Raw genomic sequence first — 20,490 nt, forward strand, 5'->3', positions numbered from 1 at the left:
AATTGTAAATGTCCTGTAATATCATAGGTCTGTAGTATTTTTTTTCATATTTTATTATTGCTTTACTTGATAAAATATTCCTTAATGTGTATAAGAATGCTTGGTTCACTATATTCCTGTATTAGCATTCTTGATACCTATTGTTATATTTTTAATGCATTTATTAATTGCTAATACCGAAGATCCCAAGGCAACACAAAAATAAACACATTCATAAAAATTTTCAGCACATTTAAACAAAAAACAAGTAAAATGTTTGCACATTTGAACAATTAAATTAATTTGAACAATTGAGTTACTGTCACCTTGATTGATTGCCTCAGGTACAAACTTAGATTGAGTCCTCTGGTGGCAGGGAAAATATCTCAAATACCTGAATGGTAATACACTTTGAACAACAATGAAAGACGTGAGCTAAATAAACTAAAAATAAAATAAGTAAAAAATAAATAATGCATATAAAAACAAGGTAAGACAGGAAAGAAACTTCAATGAGACATTAAAAATAAAAGCATATCTGAATCTATCATACTTAACAGTCACATGCTTACTGAAAAAAGTCTTCAACAGAGTTTTGAAATCCATCTTACATGTTGTAAGATGGATTTCTACAGGCAAAGAGTTCCAGACCACTGGTGATGCAATTGAGAAAGCCCATTCAGAGTATCTATAAAGCGAGCCTGCTAGACCGGGGGGACATCTAACAAATTGCATTGAGATGAACCAAAGTGAACATGATGAATTGTATTTATGCAACATTGCATTCGCTGGGGGAAAGAATCAAACTGCAAAAGCTTGTGTACTAAGAACACAATCTGAAATGTTAAGCGCCTTGAGAGATCACTCTCGCCCACAACTTTTTGGAGTATTTGTAATGCTTTTAACGCACAGGCTGGCAGATCAATATAAATGTAATTATTTACAGTCCTGGAGTGGCAAAATCATAGTCTGAAACAGTTCTAAAATCAGATGTGGATAAAAGCAGTATTAGGGCCATGTAACAGTCGAAGCTTAAAAAACCTTCTCATAATGACTGATTTAATCTGCAAATGGAAAGACAGCTCAGAATTAAAAACATCACCCAGAGTTTTTACATGTGTAACAATTGGTTCCACTGCATTTTCAACACACGGAGTTCCTGGCAGTTGAATAGTGTTACTGTTGTTTGAACTTCATAGTGTAAGTCCATGTCTTCAATGAACTAAGTGCAAAAAAATGAATATTTGTCATATTAACAATGTTTTCATCATGGTGCAATATATTTTCAAATACAGAACATCACACACATCCATCCGACATGGATCCGTATTTCGAGAAAATCTCTGTGTCGGGGGTTTTGCAATTCAAACAGTCCTGGTGTCAACCTAAATAGTGGAAAAAGACAAATGTATTTATATGCTTCAAGGAATTAGAATATGCACCAATCAATTCAAACCAGTGCACTATATGCATATTGATTGAGTCAATAGCCTCTGTTATGCACTCTAATATATGCTTTTAACACAAGCACTGAACAAATGTAATTCAGTGTTAGGCAAGGCTGTGCAACTGACGCTTTAAAAACAATTGTAATGTTCAAAAAAATTAATGGGGATCTTCATGTGTGTCCAAAGTGAATCAATAATCAAAAATATTTCAACAGATATGTAAGGAGGTTGGACTTTTGTGCTGTTGTGGCAAGGATAGTAGCAAGGCAGGAAGAACTGAACAAGGAGAGGCAGGCTGGACAAGAGGCAGGGCAAGACAGGCTCGATGAGACAAGGAAAGGCAGGCTGGAGAGACGAGGCAAAAGAAGAGAAACACAAATACCATGCACTGATCTAGGCAGGGGGGGATCTGTTGCTGAGGTATCAGTAGGAGTGCGGCTGGGGTTTAAATCCCCAGCCAGCTCTGATGTCATCTTCCAGCACCTCAGGTGCTTTCTCGCCACAGAGCCTTTATATTCCGGCATATGCCTAAGGGGACTGACAGGGAGAGAATGGTGGCAGCATCCCAGCCACACTGGAGACATTTTTGGTGTCAGAGGCTCCCAAGGGTGAGTGCTGCTGATCGCGGGGCCATCCCACAGCCAGCCAAACGCAACAGTACCTCCTCTCCTAAGCCCCCTCCCCAGACCTCTTGGCTTTGGCTGCTGGAGGAAGCACTGATGGAACTCTCTCATCATGTGGGGGGGCCTGAAGATTGGATGTGGGCTCCTCTGTTCTAAAATTCTTCTAGGAGACTAAGTATTCCACTTGGTTCCATTGTCTTCTGGTATCTGTAATCTCTTACACTTCAAATTCTGTATCTGCCTTGGATGCTGTTTCTGTGGGTTTGGAAGGTCATCGTGATGGCCAGGAGAGAATTAAAGATTTTAACAATGAGGCATCAAAAACATTATGTATTTTCAGCATGGGTGGCGACTTCACCTGATAAATTACGGCTCCTATCTGTTGCAGGATGGGAAATGGCCCAAAGAACCTGAGTGCAAATTTAGTTGAGAGTACAATATTTTAAGCCTTAGACTTTGAATGGTTAGACACATTAGATCCTCAGGTTTAAGTGCTGGTCACCTTCTCTTATCTGCCTGTTCTTTGAATCGGTTGTCTGCCATGGTGAGTAGTTGGTTGGTCCTTTGCCATAGCTTCCTAAGAACCTGACTTATGGTATGGACTGCTGCTATTAAGTTCACTTAGAGAATAGCCACTGCCATTAGCAATGGTTACATGGAATAGACTTAGTTTTTGGGTACTTGCCAGGTTCTTATGGCCTGGATTGGCCACTGTTGGAAAACAGGATGCTGGGCTTGATGGACCCTTGGTCTGACCCAGTATGGCATTTTCTTATGTTCTTATGTTTCTTATGTTCTTATGTTCTTACAGAGAGCAGAACTGGAAGAGGTAACTGGGGCTGTTTGCAATAGGCAATCTGAAATAGTGATTATCCCATGGAGCTGCCTATGTGATTATTATGGCAGAGCTCTGCCCATGGGAGAATAGCCCAGTCATCCTGTCACTCATTGATGTACAGTCTCAGAAAGTTTTTCAGGACCTGATTGGTCCTTTCTGTCTGCCCATTTCATTGTGGGGTAGTATGCCAATGTAAAATCCAAAATGTTTCCAAATTTTTTGCAGAGGCCCTTCCAAAACCGGGCTATGAATTGAATGCCTCGGTCTGAGATGATGGAAGACCGTGAAGGCGAAAGAAGTATTGCACAAAGAGGAAAGGCCAGTTCTGGAGTAGATGGTGTAAAGTGAACCATCTTCAAGAAATGATCTACCATGATCTATTTCGTGGTGCGGCCAATTAAGAGGGGGAGGTCCATGACAAAATCAGTGGACAAGTTGACTCCAGGATTCCTCGAGGTCTGGCAATGGCTATAACAGCATCCAAGGTCAGGCATGTGCTTGGCACAGGTAGGGTGGGATTTCATGTAGTGTTTCCCGTCTGTCTTCACCTGTGGCCACCAATAATGACAAAGGAGGAGTTCAAGGATTCTGGCGGCCCCAAGATGTCCTGCCAATCAAGTGTCATGGACCTATTTGAGTACTTTCTTGCGGAGTCATTTCAGAATTACCATCTTTCCAGGCAGAACGTTATTGCTGTCGTGATTACCTTTGCCAGATCTATAATGTCGTGAGGGAGCTCTGTAATATTCTCAGTCTGAAAGTAGTGCACGAGGGTGTCCGTTCACTTGTTCTTCTCCGCAGGTCAGTAGCCTAGCTCAAAATTGAAGTGGTTAAAGTAAAGTGACCACCTGGCCTGCTGGGAGGTAAATTACACCTTTTGCAGGTATTCCAGATTTTTGTGGTCGGTGTAAATAGTTATCAGATGTCTGGCTCCTTTTAACAGGTGATACCATTCCTTCAGCACGACATTTACAACAAGATGCTCCCAATCACTGATTGTATAATTTCTTTCTGCGGGCGTGATTTTCTTGGAGAAAAACCGCTATAATTTCCTTTGAATACCAGTATATAAATTGAAATAACTAAAAAGGAACATGGTAGCAGAGTCCCTTGGTCATTGAACTGTGCAAGGACAGCCCCTACCCTATGGGCAGAGATATCTACCTCCATGATGAAGGGTTGAGAGGATCTCAGTGTCTCAGAAAGGCCCTTTATAACGACAAAGTTGAATGGCTTACAGCCACCTTACAGTTCCATACTCCTCAAAGATCCACTAGATCAGCGAATAATGGAACATTACCAATTCCTTCTCCGAAATCAGCACACCTAAATACAGTGAGAGAAAGAACACTATCTATTGCTGGACCTCAATTATGGAACTCTCTACCACAAAACTTAAGACTTGAAGCAAATACTAGAACCTTCAAGACTTGGTTATTCCAACAAGCTTTCCCTTGACCATAATTTCTCAAGTGCCGATTTTCTGACTAATTTTAGATGCCCTTTTACGATTTTAATATGTTCTTATTTAGTTTACTTGTTTTACTAAGTATTTTATGTATTTTAGGACTATGATTTGTTATTGGAAATTCAAATGTTTTTTTAACTACAATTGTTAATAAGTTGTAAACCGATGTGATGTTTTCTACGAAAGTCGGTATAGAAAAACTAATAAATAAATAAATACTCATTTGAGAGACTTAAAGGACCAGATGGCCTCTTCTGGCCAATGTTTAGTGTTCATACCCTTCTTGGTAAGAGTGGTAATGGACCTGTGAGAAAGGAATATAAAGGTATGAACTAACTATAATAGTATGCAAACCATAGGAAACGTTGCAGTGCCCTGAGTCCCACAGGCTGGGACCAGTTCAGGATGGCCTATACGTTTGCGGGGGTCCATGTGAAATTCGTGTCAAGAAATGATGTATCTGAAGAAGGGGAGTGCTTCCTGTTCTAATGTGCATTTCTCCAGCTTCGTGTATAGATGATCTCGCAATCTCTGCAATACTTGTTTGATGTGCTCCTGATGTGGGTTCAATGAACAGAAGTGATAATAGGCGAAAGTCCAACTATCAAATATGAATGGCCAATCAGAAGATGAAATAAAAAATTCAAGATTTTATTATATTTAAAGGCAAGCAAAAAGTTCAAATTGTCAGCATCAAGCCAAATCATTCATGTCAGTAATTTCATTGCCCCCGACACGGGCATGTTTCGAAAAGACTGCATCAGGAGGGAGCCTAACAAAACAGCGGGACAGCAGGTGGAGATTTCTTCTGCTGCAGAGGAGCAATAAGTACTAAAATAAATAAAATAAAATAAAAATTGGGGGATGATTAGGTTTAGGGGGGTGGGTAGGAGAGGGGAAGAGGGAGGAAGGTTAGGTAAGGGGGTAGGGCAAACATTCCCCCACCCCGCGTGCGCGCCGCCCACTCATGCATGAGTGGCCATCAGATTTTATAACTTGTGCTCGCATGTTATAAAATTGGTGCATCCATGTGCACATGCCAGGAACCACACGTGTTGCTTTTAAAATTGACAACCAATGTGTAATAATGCAAAATGGTCTTTAATGTACACAAACTTATCGACAGCTGATAGGGTTCTCGTCTACCATATGAGAGGTGTTATAGTCTGAACACTGATTCTGAAATATATGAAATTGTGTATTTTACAATGAAGGATTATTAGAGCTCAAAAAATACATGAAATAAAGGATAAAAATCAAAATGAAAACAAAAATGAAAGATCCAGAAAACTTTTTGCCTAAAAAAGGCCATTGGTTTTGTTCTAGAAAAAGAGAATCCCAAAAGAGTTATATTTAAGTGTATGTCGAAAAAAATGAGCAGGTATGTGATACACCCAGCTGTCATTGGCGCAAAGATGCCGGTCAAAGGAATAGTGTACAAAGAAGAAGTGTGTGAAAAAATGGTGGAACGACAAATCTAACTTGTGTGAACAAGTAAGACTATATGAAGAATTAAATCAGGTAATAGTGAAAAGGAAGAAAGGCTATGCAGGTGTTAAAAGTGGTAACCTCTGACTAATTAACTAAATGAATACCAGCTTCAAATAGTTTAAAAGATTTATTAATGGAGGAAAGCGTTAATTCCTCCATGGAGAAGCAACACAAAACAAGTGGAATTTTAATTCTAAGCTTGCTCAAAGATCTGACGTGCGTGCTCAGCCTTATAAGGGATTCCATCAGCCTATCACAGAATGTCTGCAAAAGCTAATCCATTTACCTTATAGCCAATCAATACATTTTAGCATGTGTGTGGGTGCTCTCACTGTGGGCCGGAGCCTCTTGTTATCAGTAGTAGAGAATAAGCCAAAGTTAGTTCCGTCCTCCCAGGAATGATGTCATCTGTGCTGGCTAATTCTCTGGTAAGCTTAGTTATCATAGTGTTTCATAGTGCTAGAGATACATGTGCAGGATATATGCAATTCACTATTCTACACAGGGCAGGACCAAAATGGATATGAAAACAAATAGCTGTCGGTGCAGGGTCGCCGTTCAGAGGAGTGGAAATGTTCGGTAAAACAAAAGAATGTAGGATGGAAGCCAGCACAGAACCAAAACAAGTTAGGACGCAGAGGAGACCGAAGGAGAAACCTTTCGTGAGAGAGGAATTGGCTAAGGGATAGTGTCTGAACAGCTCCTGCTTCTTGCAACGCCAGAGCTGGGAACATCGACGACCTACCTGCAGCACCGCCCCCCGGTGACGTCATCATCCGAGGATGACTCCCTCAGGTACAAATTCGAGGAAGGAGCGGCTCAACAACCGGAGGAGACCGAAGGAGAAGCCTCTTGTGAGAGAGGAATTGGCTAAGGGACAGTGTATGAACAGCTCCTGCTTCTTACAATGCCATAGCTGGGAACATCGATGAACCACCCGCAGCACCGCCCCCGGTGACATCATCATCTAGGGACGACTCCCTCAGGTACAAATTCGGGGCAGGAGCAGCATGCAGCCGCTGCCCGCACCCCTTCTGTTTAAAAGACCACCTCAGAGGTAAAATTGTTTAAAAGAACAACTCTGATACTATTTTACGTTACTATTCTTTATTATATATCATTCAAAGCAGGTACATGAGCAAATTGTTTAAATGGATATACAGAAAAGCGACAGAAAATACTACATACTTACATAATAGATATAGCTAGCACATCTCTCGCGCAGGAACATCTTTTTTTCTTTTTTTTTTTTAAATTCTTTATTTATTGATTTTTTAAATACAATACATAGATATAACTATTGTATTTGTAAAAAATACAGAGGAAGAAGAAGAAAATATCAATACAAATTATTACTAAGTACATTATATATTTCTTCCATTATCTGTAATCTATTGCAAGAAAATAAAGAGAGAGTGCATATTATGGAGCATGCTTCAAATGAAAAGCTTTTTTTTTTTTTTGGCTAATAAGAAAAAGTAAGCTAATTCCCTTATCTTTCTATTTCTCTCCCGACTTATCTAATCCCACAAGTGAACTGAGATGATCTGGATCAGTGTAGTGATAAGTCTGTCCTTTCATTTTAACTATACATTTGCAAGGATACCGAAGCAAAAACTGCCCTCCCCTCTCAAGTACAGATTGTCTCAGAGCGAGGAATCTTTTCCTCCTAAGTTGCGTTGACTTAACTATATCTGGATATATCCAGATTTTATAACCGTAGAAAGTTTTCAATCTATTCCGGAAAAAATATCTTAATATGTTTTCTTTGTCTGAAATGAAGGCCACTGTAATTAACATATTGCCTCTCTTTTCAATTACTAATTCATCCTGAGATTTTTCTAGGAATTCTGATAAGTCTAATGATAACTCAGCATTCTTCATTTTCTCTTCAGATTTTTTAGTTTGTTTTTCTTCTTGTGTTTTTTCTTTTACTGCGGTATCAGTATTTATATTAATATAAAAGGCTTTGACTGTTGTTGGCATAAGTGTCTCAGGTATCTGTAGAATTTGTAAAACATAGGATCTAAAAAGTTCAATAGGACTTATTTTACTAGTGATTGGGAAATTTATGGTCCTCAAATTCAATATTCGGGAATAGTTTTCTATATTCTCTAACTTCCTCAAGATTTCAGTCTCCCCTTTTATCTGGTGTACTTGGATTTTTTCTATTTGTGATACCCTTTTTTCCATATCTTTCATATCTTTCTGTTGTACTACCATTACCTCTGCATTACTTTTCACAACAGAATTAGTCTCATTCACTGCCTGTGTTAAGTTGTTAATAGAAGAGTCCAATTTAGACAAAAAAGTCCATAGAGTTTCTAGGGTTATATTTGTAGGTCTCACAGTCATTTCGTGTAGTATTTTCTTCTCAGTTGCAACTTCCTTTTTTTCCTTTAAGCTTTTTCCAGATATTTGGTCTTGTTCTGATTTTTTATCTGTGCTTGTGGTGGTTACTATTTTTACATTTAAAGTTTCCACCTCATCTTCGGTAATTACTTCACTTTCTTCCATACTCCCAGTTTCTCCTTGGGGATTTATTGGTAGATTAAGGGATATTGTCCCTTCTCTGCCAGGTGGTATAGGTATCCGCGGAGCCCCTGGACTTAAAGAGATGTCCTCGGCCAATGGGGATGTAATATGCTCCATATCCGTCCCCATAGCGGCCCCCTCAACAGGGGTATTTTGTGGGGAATTAAGCCAATCTGTCACAGCCCTTTGAGCAGAGTTCGCTATTGGTGTACTTGATATTGGCCTAATTTTGGCCTTACGTTTGGTATGCGGCATAAATATCTCAAGACAAACCCTGTTCCAGGCGGTCAGAGGCTATGCTTACTTGTAGTCTAAAGCACTTCTCTTTACCGGAGGTTAGAGGATTATTTTTAATGGAACGATCTTATTTGCAGCTATTTCCACCAATTTTCCAAGAAATAATTGTAATAATTTTCATCAAAAGCAATTTTTAAGAAGAAATTACCTGCTTATCCGGCAAATCCGGTCGGAGCCGGTCAGAGCCGCGCGCCTAAAGGGCGTGCGGCTTCGGCAGCGCGCCGTCGGCAGCTACGCGCCGTTAAGAAACTAATTTATGTGAAATGTCAACCCCTCCTGTATACGTTGCAGCTGCTGGTTGGCTGTTCTGGATACCGTCGGGGCAGGCTCACGTCTACCCCCAGAAGTCCCGTTGTAGTCAGGTAATGCCGATGAAATCCTTAATTCAGGTGGAAAGCCGCAGGAATATAAAGAAACCTTTGTACAAAGTCACCAGGTAATGTCTCCTCGCCTCGAGTGAAGAACACAAAAGGCAAGGTTTTTAAAGTTCCTTTCAGCCCCTCCTGTATACGTTGCAGCTGCTGGTTGGCTGTTCTGGATACCGTCGGGGCAGGCTCACGTCTACCCCCGGAAGTCCCGTTGTAGTCAGGTAATGCCGATGAAATCCTTAATTCAGGTGGAAAGCCACAGGAATATAAAGAAACCTTTGTACAAAGTCACCAGGTAATGTCTCCTCGCCTCGAGTGAAGAACACAAAAGGCAAGGTTTTTAAAGTTCCTTTCAGCCCCTCCTGTATACGTTGCAGCTGCTGGTTGGCTGTTCTGGATACCGTCGGGGCAGGCTCACGTCTACCCCCGGAAGTCCCGTTGTAGTCAGGTAATGCCGATGAAATCCTTAATTCAGGTGGAAAGCCACAGGAATATAAAGAAACCTTTGTACAAAGTCACCAGGTAATGTCTCCTCGCCTCGAGTGAAGAACACAAAAGGCAAGGTTTTTAAAGTTCCTTTCAGCCCCTCCTGTATACGTTGCAGCTGCTGGTTGGCTGTTCTGGATACCGTCGGGGCAGGCTCACGTCTACCCCCGGAAGTCCCGTTGTAGTCAGGTAATGCCGATGAACTCCTTAATTCAGGTGGAAAGCCGCAGGAATATAAAGAAACCTTTGTACAAAGTCACCAGGTAATGTCTCCTCGCCTCGAGTGAAGAACACAAAAGGCAAGGTTTTTAAAGTTCCTTTCAGCCCCTCCTGTATACGTTGCAGCTGCTGGTTGGCTGTTCTGGATACCGTCGGGGCAGGCTCACGTCTACCCCCGGAAGTCCCGTTGTAGTCAGGTAATGCCGATGAAATCCTTAATTCAGGTGGAAAGCCACAGGAATATAAAGAAACCTTTGTACAAAGTCACCAGGTAATGTCTCCTCGCCTCGAGTGAAGAACACAAAAGGCAAGGTTTTTAAAGTTCCTTTCAGCCCCTCCTGTATACGTTGCAGCTGCTGGTTGGCTGTTCTGGATACCGACGGGGCAGGCTCACGTCTACCCCCGGAAGTCCCGTTGTAGTCAGGTAATGCCGATGAACTCCTTAATTCAGGTGGAAAGCCGCAGGAATATAAAGAAACCTTTGTACAAAGTCACCAGGTAATGTCTCCTCGCCTCCAACATCTTTTTTTCTTAACTAACTGGCTTCATATCAACTCTGCTTTATATAGGTTAAAAGCAAAGTCAGCAAGCCATCCGGTTTCTGCTTGCATGTTTTCACACCACAAACTTTATTGCTTTGTTTGCTTTGTCTCCCCTTTATCTCTCCCTTGCATTCCTTCTCACAGATTGCCTGCTTCGTACCCTTCAAGTGCCGTCTCTGCTTCATCCTGTGTCTCACTTTGTTGATTCTATGAAGTCCTGCAAGAATGGTTTATAACTTTTTCTCCAGAGCTGGCATTCAAGGTCTCCGAGTTTGTTTTTCTGGTATTTTTTCCATCAGCAGACACACCATCAGTATTGTTCAGCAATGGTGGAGAAGCCGGGGATTGAACCCGGGCATAATCAGCAATCCTCCCTTGAGCCAGAAGGGCTGCTGGCTCACACTGGCATTCAATTCTTCACACAGGGGACTAGCAAAGAGATGAGGGCCGTTCTTCACAATCTGGGGGAAGAATCTTTCCTTGACACCTCCCTTTTAACTATTCTTACTTTCCTCAACCCTTCTATCTCCAGACATGATTTGTGGTATGCACTATGCGAGCAGTTGTCCAGGGTAATATTGCTATAGGCTATCATATTTTTCTCGAAGGACTTTGGTCAAAACATCTCTGTATAGAAGCAATCAAACTAGGTATACATTGTACAAAACAGCCTACACTAACCAGAATGATCAGAAAGGTTAGGATATATTGACAAGCTGTTCTAATCCATCCAATCGGGAATATGGACCATATATTGTCCCACATATTGGACCAAGAATGAATTTTAATATCTTGGGCACACTTATGTAATTGCACAATTTGATTTTCAATGGCCCACGAGTTATTAGTAATATTAAAACAACACATGTCAGGCATAACCTCACAACCAAATCGATGCTGCAATAATAAAAAATCAATAGCACCACGATTGCTAATGATAGCGTTCGGAGGTAGCTTGCTCTTGGTTTAATAATGCTAAAGCCTTAGATGTAGTATTAATAGATTTTGCTAATGCTACAGGCGAGTTTTGGCCTCTATGTCTGCATGCATAGCCAAAGCAGGTACACTAATCAAAGTTAATGCTAATGCCAGTGATTCCTTTTTACTAAATAATGAAACATTTCCATCACAGGTGGGTTCTAAGGAGGACAAATCACGTGTCTGTCGATGCTTGGAATCTAGTATTTGTGGTTTCTGGGGCAACACAGGAACAAATACACATGACAAGTATGATAGGGTGTGGGAGCCAATTTAACATAGCGGAGCGACCGGTCATCAAAGAATTTGTGACTCAAAGAATGAAGATGTTCAGCTACAAATAACATGTGCTGTAATTAATGAGAGGCAGTGTGCTAATCTATATTTACATAGGTCAAAACAATATGTATGAACATGTATTAAACACTGGTCCTTTTAGGACTAGCAAACATAGAAAAACAAAGGCTACCAATCAGATTTGCAAGAAAAAGTTCCTTCTGAGTAATGGGTCAGAATATCCTTATCAATACCTAAACCCCATCTAAACTACATGGCCCTGGAGTTTAACTGACACAGAGATCTGCCCAATTTAAAACAGTAGCAAAGCGTGCCTGTGGCCTGCCAGGAGTGTCCACAGTGATTGGTCTCAGTATCTTGAATCTTCTGTCATCCATTGCGATCTCCATTCTTCTTGTTGTATGTGGTTGGCCTCTCTGACTTCTGGGGGACACCCAGCTCATCAGGATATATATATATAGGCCACCTTTCATTGATTATCCAGCATCAGGCCTACTGCGCTCAGTATAGCCTGCGTCCACATGTGCAGGTATTGGGGTGCCTCTCCACTCCTCGATGAAATATGGTCTTAGGTCCTTGCTCAACAGCACCTCCCACTGGCAGCATGCAGCCTGCTAGTCTCATTATCTTTTAGGTATCTGGAACAGTTAAACTCAGGTGTAATACCTACTCCCCCACCCCCTGGTGGTGCCAAAAGAACAACAACAAAATGACTGTTTCGACAATCTAGTCTAGGTCTTTCTAAATAGAAAAAAGTATTGTCTGAACCATTAACACAGAGAAGAGCAACTACAGAGCAATAAAACTGCATCAACTCAAACGGTATCATTAATGTGAGACTCAAAATAATAACAATTGTAAGTAACAGTGTGACTAGGTACTTCTGGGTGTATCCACATTCACCTTTCATCATAATTATCAGTTATATTACATTTCAATGAGATATACATATTACTTAAAAACATTGTCTAAGTAAGGCCACCCCCATGGGACAAGGAAATTCTGAGCACTTCAGTCCATAAAATGAAAGATTCAAGGTATCTTCTGTGGCAAAGGGTGGAAGACTTCAAGTTATGAGGTCAATGACAAATGAAGTGAATATGTCTTGCAGCACAGCACTCTGGAAGCTGTCCTCGAAGTACAGCCGCTGCACCTCCCAGCACTAATTCAGATGTTTGTGTGTGTGGACTAATACCTGATAGAAGATGAATAAAAACCGAAATTAAGTATAACAAGAAACTCTACAATAAACATCAATATAATTCCCGTATGCAATAATCCCTATATACACTATTCATATGGATATCCAATATTATTTTATCATAAGTCAAAGAAATAGCTACATAATATCTAATCCCTTCTTTGTTTTCCCACTTTTCTATAAAGAAATACAATATTCAGACAAAAATAACCCAGATGCTTAGACATCCTGTCATTCAAACTGTCACACATCTATTCATTGCACAAAAGACAAAACAACAATTAACACATATTGTGAGCTCAAAATCAAATCAAAAAGTAAAGTGAAACCAAAACAACTGGAAAATGTTTGAATTGGTCAGGGTTTTAAAACACAAATCAGAATTCTGTTTAAAAGTGGAAAAGAAAATAACCTGGAAAAATCTGGAGAATGAAAAATATTAGTCTCACTTCCTTTCATGGCAGGAAGGCTGTTGACCTGGAAAAGTAAAAAGAATGATTACAGGCAAATTATTTCATATTTCTGTTAGGCCTCAGGAGGCGCTACTACAAGGCAACTCTAACTTGGCCTCGGTCCTGAGCAGGGACAGCTTTCTTCTTCGCCTTCGGAGCCACTGTGGAATAATACCAATTTTAGTTAGTCAGCAGGAACTCTGAGCTACAAAGATATCTCTGCCCTCATTGCTGAAGAGAAGTAAACAACACAAACCTGTAGTTCTATGAACAATAATAGAAGCAATTGGAATTTGCAAGGAAAAGCTTGTGGGGTTGCCGTACTGGCTAGACCCCCCTTCAAGCCTGCTCAGCCTTTTTATAAAAAAACATTTTGCTAACAGTGTCTAATGACAGAGAACCACAGACAGAAAACAATTATCGAACATTAAAGTTCAAAAAGTTAGGCCTTTTAAAAGTAATAAAAACAAAACTTTTGGATCCAAATTAATTTTAAAACAGATCTGTTCAGAAAAAACAAAACCAAAATCTAGGAGAAAGAAAAACCCTCAACGTCCTGTCGGCAGCATTTATTCTTGTAAATCTGTAAAAGAACAATCTCATATACAAAGAGAGATTAATTGTACTCTTTTAAATCACAGTACAACGGTTTAAACGGCTAGCTAATAAGTAACTAAGCAGCACCGTTAAGGTTAAAAATCACTACTTTGATTTATCTTCTAAAACTAAAAGATTCTAGTTGCCTAAGCACTGAAATCAAAATTGTTTACATCCTTCAAGTTTAGTCGTGTGGGATAGATGGGAGAAAGCAAGAAGAAAGAAAAAAGTTTAGAAAGAAAAAGTTTAGTCTCTCCCTTCTTCTGTAAAATCTTTTATGCTAAATCTATAGCTGCCACAATTAAAATATTACAAACTTTTTCATCAGCTGAGGCCCACGTAGGGGCCTGCCGGGAGGGAATGTAACAATGACAATTTTTTTCCTGTATTGTCCTTTTCTCAATAAACAAATGCCACAAAACTTATAACTAAATATAAGCCTCCCTTCAACATCCTGTTACAGATGTATGCAATGGCGGATATTCACTCCCCCCTCTTCTGGATCATTTGCTCCTCTGTTCGCAGTGGGTGTTTATATTAATCAGAGGAGAATTTAGTTTTGCGTTGTTCCCAAAGGATTCTAAGTCCTCACTTAAATCAGTCTTACACTGCTCATAGCGTTATATATCTTTTGTCAAATTGGGCAGGGAAAAACAATATTTGTTTTCTCCAGTTTGTTAGCCAATTCTTAACAATAGTTATATCAGAACTGTGCTCACTTTTGAGCATTGTGGCATGGATATACTTAAAAATCTTATTTCCTATCTCACCAAAAGAATTCGTCTGCAAAGGCATTAGAATACCATGGGTTCTTCCCACCTCTGCTGCTCCAAAAAGAGCTTATTCACAGTTGCTGCTTTGAATTCTAATTAAGTGTCCTAACAAACGACACCTTTTGTTGTCACATAATGCTACAGTTAAGTACACACAGAATCTTCTATAACAATAGATTTTTTATGCACTATTCTGCTTTTCTGCAAATTACAAAAACAATTCTGAACACGTTCCAGACGTTCCCAGTATAAACAAACATCAGCCCTTCACAGTTAAAAGATCAAGGAATACACAGACACAATGAAAGGCTCATATAAAACTTTCACCATTGATTTTTCAGTATTCCCTATAGCAATTTATATGATCTTATTCTCCCATCCCGGGATATCCAGAAGTCACTATACTAATTTGCTTTCATTTTCCTACGGCTCACTGCACTCTCTGCCACCACTGTTTATATATCCCCGTTACTTTATAAAGCTGGCAAACTGACATTGCAACATCACTCTATGCCGCCTTAATATCTCTAGTTCTCCTCGGCCGCGGCTAGTTGCTACGCAACTCCTTAACCCTTAAGTGAGCCTTCCTATGTCTAGTAAGAAATATCCATCCCCCGCCGGAGCGATGCATGCTAGCTTTTTTCCCTGCAAACTATAGGAACTCATTGGGGAAGGGAAAAACAAATCAAATACAAGTATATCCATCCTCTTGTTCTATGCCCAGTTTCCTATCACAATGTTCACATAAACCCCATATTACACCCCACTCATTGACCAGCAGTGAGTAAGTTACATCTTCCCAGATGGGAATTACTGCTAGGGCTTTCCTCCTGTGCCCCTTCAAAATTCTTTTCTGCCCCATCTTCTGTTCTTTCTTAGGCAAGACTTCACACAGTACTAAACAACACACACTATGATACTATGAGCAAGATAAGAGATATACAATTATGAAAATATTAGGAGTGAGGTAGGTTTAGGAGTGAGGTAGGCGAGAATACTGGTAAGAGTAAAATAATATACTATCCTAATAATTCTAAGTATTAAAGGTATACAGTGTTAAGTACTAAAATATACAATTCTAAGCATATACAGTTTCTAAGCACTAAAGTATATAGTCCTAAGTATTAAAAGGTACAGTTCTTACCGTTCTTAAGCATCAAAAACAATTCTAAGCATATGCATCTATATCGGCATTGTTTCTCCACAGTTGGCTTTTTTAAATACACCACACGAAGTCACATATGGAGGAGGGTCCCCCATATTGTCTGACCTCCTGACTTATGGTCACTTTTAATCTCTAGTAATAATTTTTATTTTGTGCTTTTATTTCCACATCTGCATGGTAAAGATCTCCAGTACCGGAGAACAGATTCCATACATGTAAGTGTTTTTTCAGACTGTCTTTCTTTTTTCTATCGTTTAGAAATTTAAGTAATGGAGCTTATAACTGGCTTACTTCCAATGACCCTTCCCTCGGCCATGAGAGAAAGGAGTCTTTCAATGAATATTTCAGCCATTTTTCATTAATCTTATTTATTAAATCTTTATCGAATGTAAATAAATTAATAACATGTTGGACAGCCGTGCATGCATCAGCACTATCAACATATAAGGTATGTAGCGTGCTAGATTGTCCTATTTGGTCTTCTGAAACCCGGTCTGCCATAACGGAATCCTGCCTACGTTTTCTACGCACTAGTAACTGGATATAGTAACAAATGCAAAAGAGACACAAGAAATATATACACGCTAATAGCAAACCACACAATAAGTACAAGAAAAATATCAGTGCAATCTTTACTGCAGTATTTTAACCCCGGGTACCCACAGGAAAAACAACAAAAGCTGCAGCGTTAAAACCCCTGGCGCCTTTTCTCAATTCACGATTCACACAGGACTCGGTCTTTACTAAGAACGTGAATCTAAAACCATTACCACGATTCACACAGGACCCAGCCTCTGCCGGGAACGTGAATCTAAACCTCTTAGGTGCACCTTTCAGCAAGATTCACACAGGACTTGGCTTTAATCTGATCACTCCCTGACCACGGCTGATCAGTCCGAGTCAAGGGAATCACCAAAGAACGTGAATCTTCAACACTTCACTAAAAACAATCAGAGTTGCTCCCACAAACTTATGCGGAAAACTGCCCGCATTCTCCACCAATTGTTTAAAAGACCACCTCAGAGGTAAAATTGTTTAAAAGAACAACTCTGATACTATTTTACGTTACTATTCTTTATTATATATCATTCAAAGCAGGTACATGAGCAAATTGTTTAAATGGATATACAGAAAAGCGACAGAAAATACTACATACTTACATAATAGATATAGCTAGCACATCTCTCGCGCAGGAACATCTTTTTTTCTTAACTAACTGGCTTCATATCAACTCTGCTTTATATAGGTTAAAAGCAAAGTCAGCAAGCCATCCGGTTTCTGCTTGCATGTTTTCACACCACAAACTTTATTGCTTTGTTTGCTTTGTCTCCCCCTTATCTCTCCCTTGCATTCCTTCTCACAGATTGCCTGCTTCGTACCCTTCAAAGCCGTCTTCTGCTTCATCCTGTGTCTCACTTTGTTATCTATGAAGTCCTGCAAGAATGGTTTATAACTTTTTCTCCAGAGCCTGGCATTCAAGGTCTCTGGTTTGTGTTTCTGGTATTTTTTCCATCAGCAGACACACCATCAGTATTGTTCAGCAATGGTGGAGAAGCCGGGGATTGAACCTGGGCATAATCAGCACTTCTTAAGGATTTTCCTATTTTTTTTATTTATCTGTATAGATAGGAAAAAGAAAGGTCAAAGTGTGAGCTTCCTCCCCAGTTGTACCTGTTGTTAGGGGACCAATGAATTCCCTTGTTGTAAGGAGGGTAAGTCAATCAGCCCACGAGGCTATTCCAGAAATATCTTTTTCATCTGGAGCTTTAGACAGTCCTCTGCCACAGCAGCAATCTCAATCCTTGACAGAAGTACCTAGCCCTACAATCCAGAATTTGCCTATAGGTATAGTGGAAACACTAAATCCTGTTAATGTACAACCCACTGTTAGGGGGAATATTGAGGAGGTTCTGGATGGGGTTCTGGACCTATGGAGATGGTCACAGAACCCTTAGACCCCCAAAATATAACTCTAGGAGATGTATGGAAGGCACTACTAATTTTCAGAAAGTTATGTCTAGTTCAGTAGTTCAGAATAGCACAACAACTGTTGAAATTAAAAATATGATGGAGTTACATCATAATCGATTAAATCAATAGGAAGAACATGGTAATAGCTGCACAAGTGAAAGTAATACAGAATGTTAACAATTCCTCTATAAAGGATGGATTGATAATTCATAGGCAGATAGAGAATCTGGAAAATGTGAATTGTGCTAGAAATTTGAGATTTTTAAATTTTCCTGTATCCAGATTATTAGCTGCTACTGAATTACTAGAAAAATATCTTGTAGAGATCTTGTCTATATCGACAGTTGATGAAAGTAGTATATGTAGGATTTATTATATTTTGAAAACCAGATTAAGGACTCAAGAGGGGGAGGAAGGTATGGATCTTGTTCAGCAGTCACCTAATTTGACTTAATTCCTGGAATCATCACTTGATGATATTCCTCAGAGAGCAACTTTGTTAGTTACCTTTTGTACAGAAAGGGACAAAAACCTAATTCTACAAAATTATTTTCCAAATAAAGATTATTTGTTTTGTGGGCAGAAGATCCAGATATTTCCAGATGTGTCCAGAGCGACACAACTAAGGAGGAAACAATTTTTGGTTTTGAAACCAAGAGTAGTAGCTCTTGGAGCAACATTTTTTTTTTAATTTCCTTCCAAATGTGTGGTAGTCCTCCAAAAGAATAAATTCATTTTTCAAGATCCCTCCCACTTGGAAGCCTTTCTGGTGGACAAAGAACAGGGTTGACATATTAGTCTGCAAAAATGTATATTCTCCATATTCTGTATAAATTATTACAGTATTTTTTTATTAATAATTATGTGAAATATCCTCCCATAATGGGGACTATTGATTTTTTGAGTGTAAATTGGAAGTTAAGGAAATTTGTTATTGAAATAATTGTTTTCCTGACTCAATAATCATTTCTTGACTTTTTTTGCAAATGTAATTTGTTTAAAATTTCAATAAAATCTAAATTAAAAAAAAAGTTAGGAAATGTAAATGACAGAAAAGTTGAAAAAGTAAAAAAAGACTATGTAAAGATATGTGTTACTGGGAAAGTCTTTATAGTAGTTTTATTGGGGATTTAGCAAATCTGAAGAGAGAAAGAAAGCAAATTATCAGTGATAAAGGCACAATAAAAGAAAAATGAGAAGAAAACAGTATTCGGCGGCTGAATCACATAGATATTCCAAACTTTCCACAATTTACAAACAGGCAAGAAAACACTGACAAAGCTTGCAAGAAGTTGGTAACACAAAAGTACCGGTTTTATACATGCAGCAAATGACGCAAAAGTAGAGGTCATGTGATAAATGACAGGAGCTTACAGACATTCAAAAGGATCTCCCAAAAGACTGATGTAAGGCTGGGAATTCCTTTCAAAGGACAGCCAGCTAAATGAGACATATTTTTGCATTGTCAAAAGACAATGCAAAAATATGAAAAAGTCAAAAGGGGACCCTGCGCCGACGTTTATTTCTTTTCATATCCCTTTTGGGTCTGCCTTGCACTGTCCTCCTTGCTCTTCACTATTACCCGATTTAATTCTTGATATATTTTCACTTGTTCACATACATTAGATTTGTCGTTCTCCTCTCCCCCCCCCCCCCCCCCCCCCCCTTTATTTCACACATTCCTTTGACCAGCGACTTTGTGCCGATGACAGCTGGGTGTATTACATCCTTGCTCATCTGTACCTACATACTCTTTTGGGATTCTCTTTTTCTAGAACCAAACTATTATCCAGTAGCCTTTTTTAGGTAAACATTTTCTAGATCTGCCTTCTTTCATTTTTTGGGATGTTTGTTTTCATTTCAATTGTTTTTATTGTTATACTAATTTTCCTTCATTGTAATATACACAATTACATATAATATTTCAGATTCAGTGTTCAGACAGTAACACTTCTCATATTGTAGTTGAGAACCCTATCACCTGTGGGTAAGTTTGTGTACATTAAAGACCATTTTTGCATTATTACACATTTTGCACAACATCTACTTTTTACATTATATATTTCTTTATACCCATGGGTGTCTTGAGAAACACATTTTGAAAGAATTATAGGAAACCCTTTTAAATATTCAAATACTTTTTATGAATGTTTTTGCCAATAAAAACTTTCTACCATGCATAGATAGTTTTTGATAATGGACAGCGTTATATAATTTCCCTTCACAATAGTTTCCGTTTATATATGTATTTTTATATTCGTGTATTCCTAGAAGTACATGTTCTTGTTTTGAAATTATTTTTTCTGATTTCAATTTTTTCTGTTTTGTTAGGTTTCCTCCCAACACAGTCTTTTTGAAACACTGTCCTTGTCAGGGAATCATGAAATCACAAACACGAATGATTTGGTTTGATGCTGACAATTTGAATTTTTTGCTTACCTGTAAATATAATAAAATCTTGAACTTTATGGTCATTTTTTGAACTTTTGATGTCCTTCCTCTTCTCATTGGCAGTTTAATAAACAGAACAATATAAGGGTATCATCGAAGTACACTACCATGGAATACTGCAGGGGTGTTTCATAGTCCAAATGGCATGACTAAGTATTCATAGTGGCCATTCCTTATATTAAATGCTTTCTTCCACTCATTACTCTCACATATGCGTATAAGATTATACGCTCCTCGGGGGTAGAAGTTGATAAATATCCTTGCTCCTTGCAGGGATCAAATAACTCAGAGATAAGGGGCAAGGGATATTG

General features: G+C 39.1%; 1 protein-coding gene across 1 annotated transcript in view; it reads left to right on the forward strand.

Moving 5' to 3' along the window:
- Positions 1 to 20,490, forward strand: part of LOC115078196 (misshapen-like kinase 1) — a 1,532,819-nt gene that overhangs the window by 1,467,008 nt on the left and 45,321 nt on the right. Inside the window, 1 exon segment of the mRNA XM_029580940.1 lies at positions 6,313 to 6,318. Coding sequence (XP_029436800.1) covers positions 6,313 to 6,318 — 6 coding nt within the window.

Source organism: Rhinatrema bivittatum, chromosome 16, assembly GCF_901001135.1.
Source record: "Rhinatrema bivittatum chromosome 16, aRhiBiv1.1, whole genome shotgun sequence".
NCBI lineage: Eukaryota > Metazoa > Chordata > Amphibia > Gymnophiona > Rhinatrematidae > Rhinatrema > Rhinatrema bivittatum.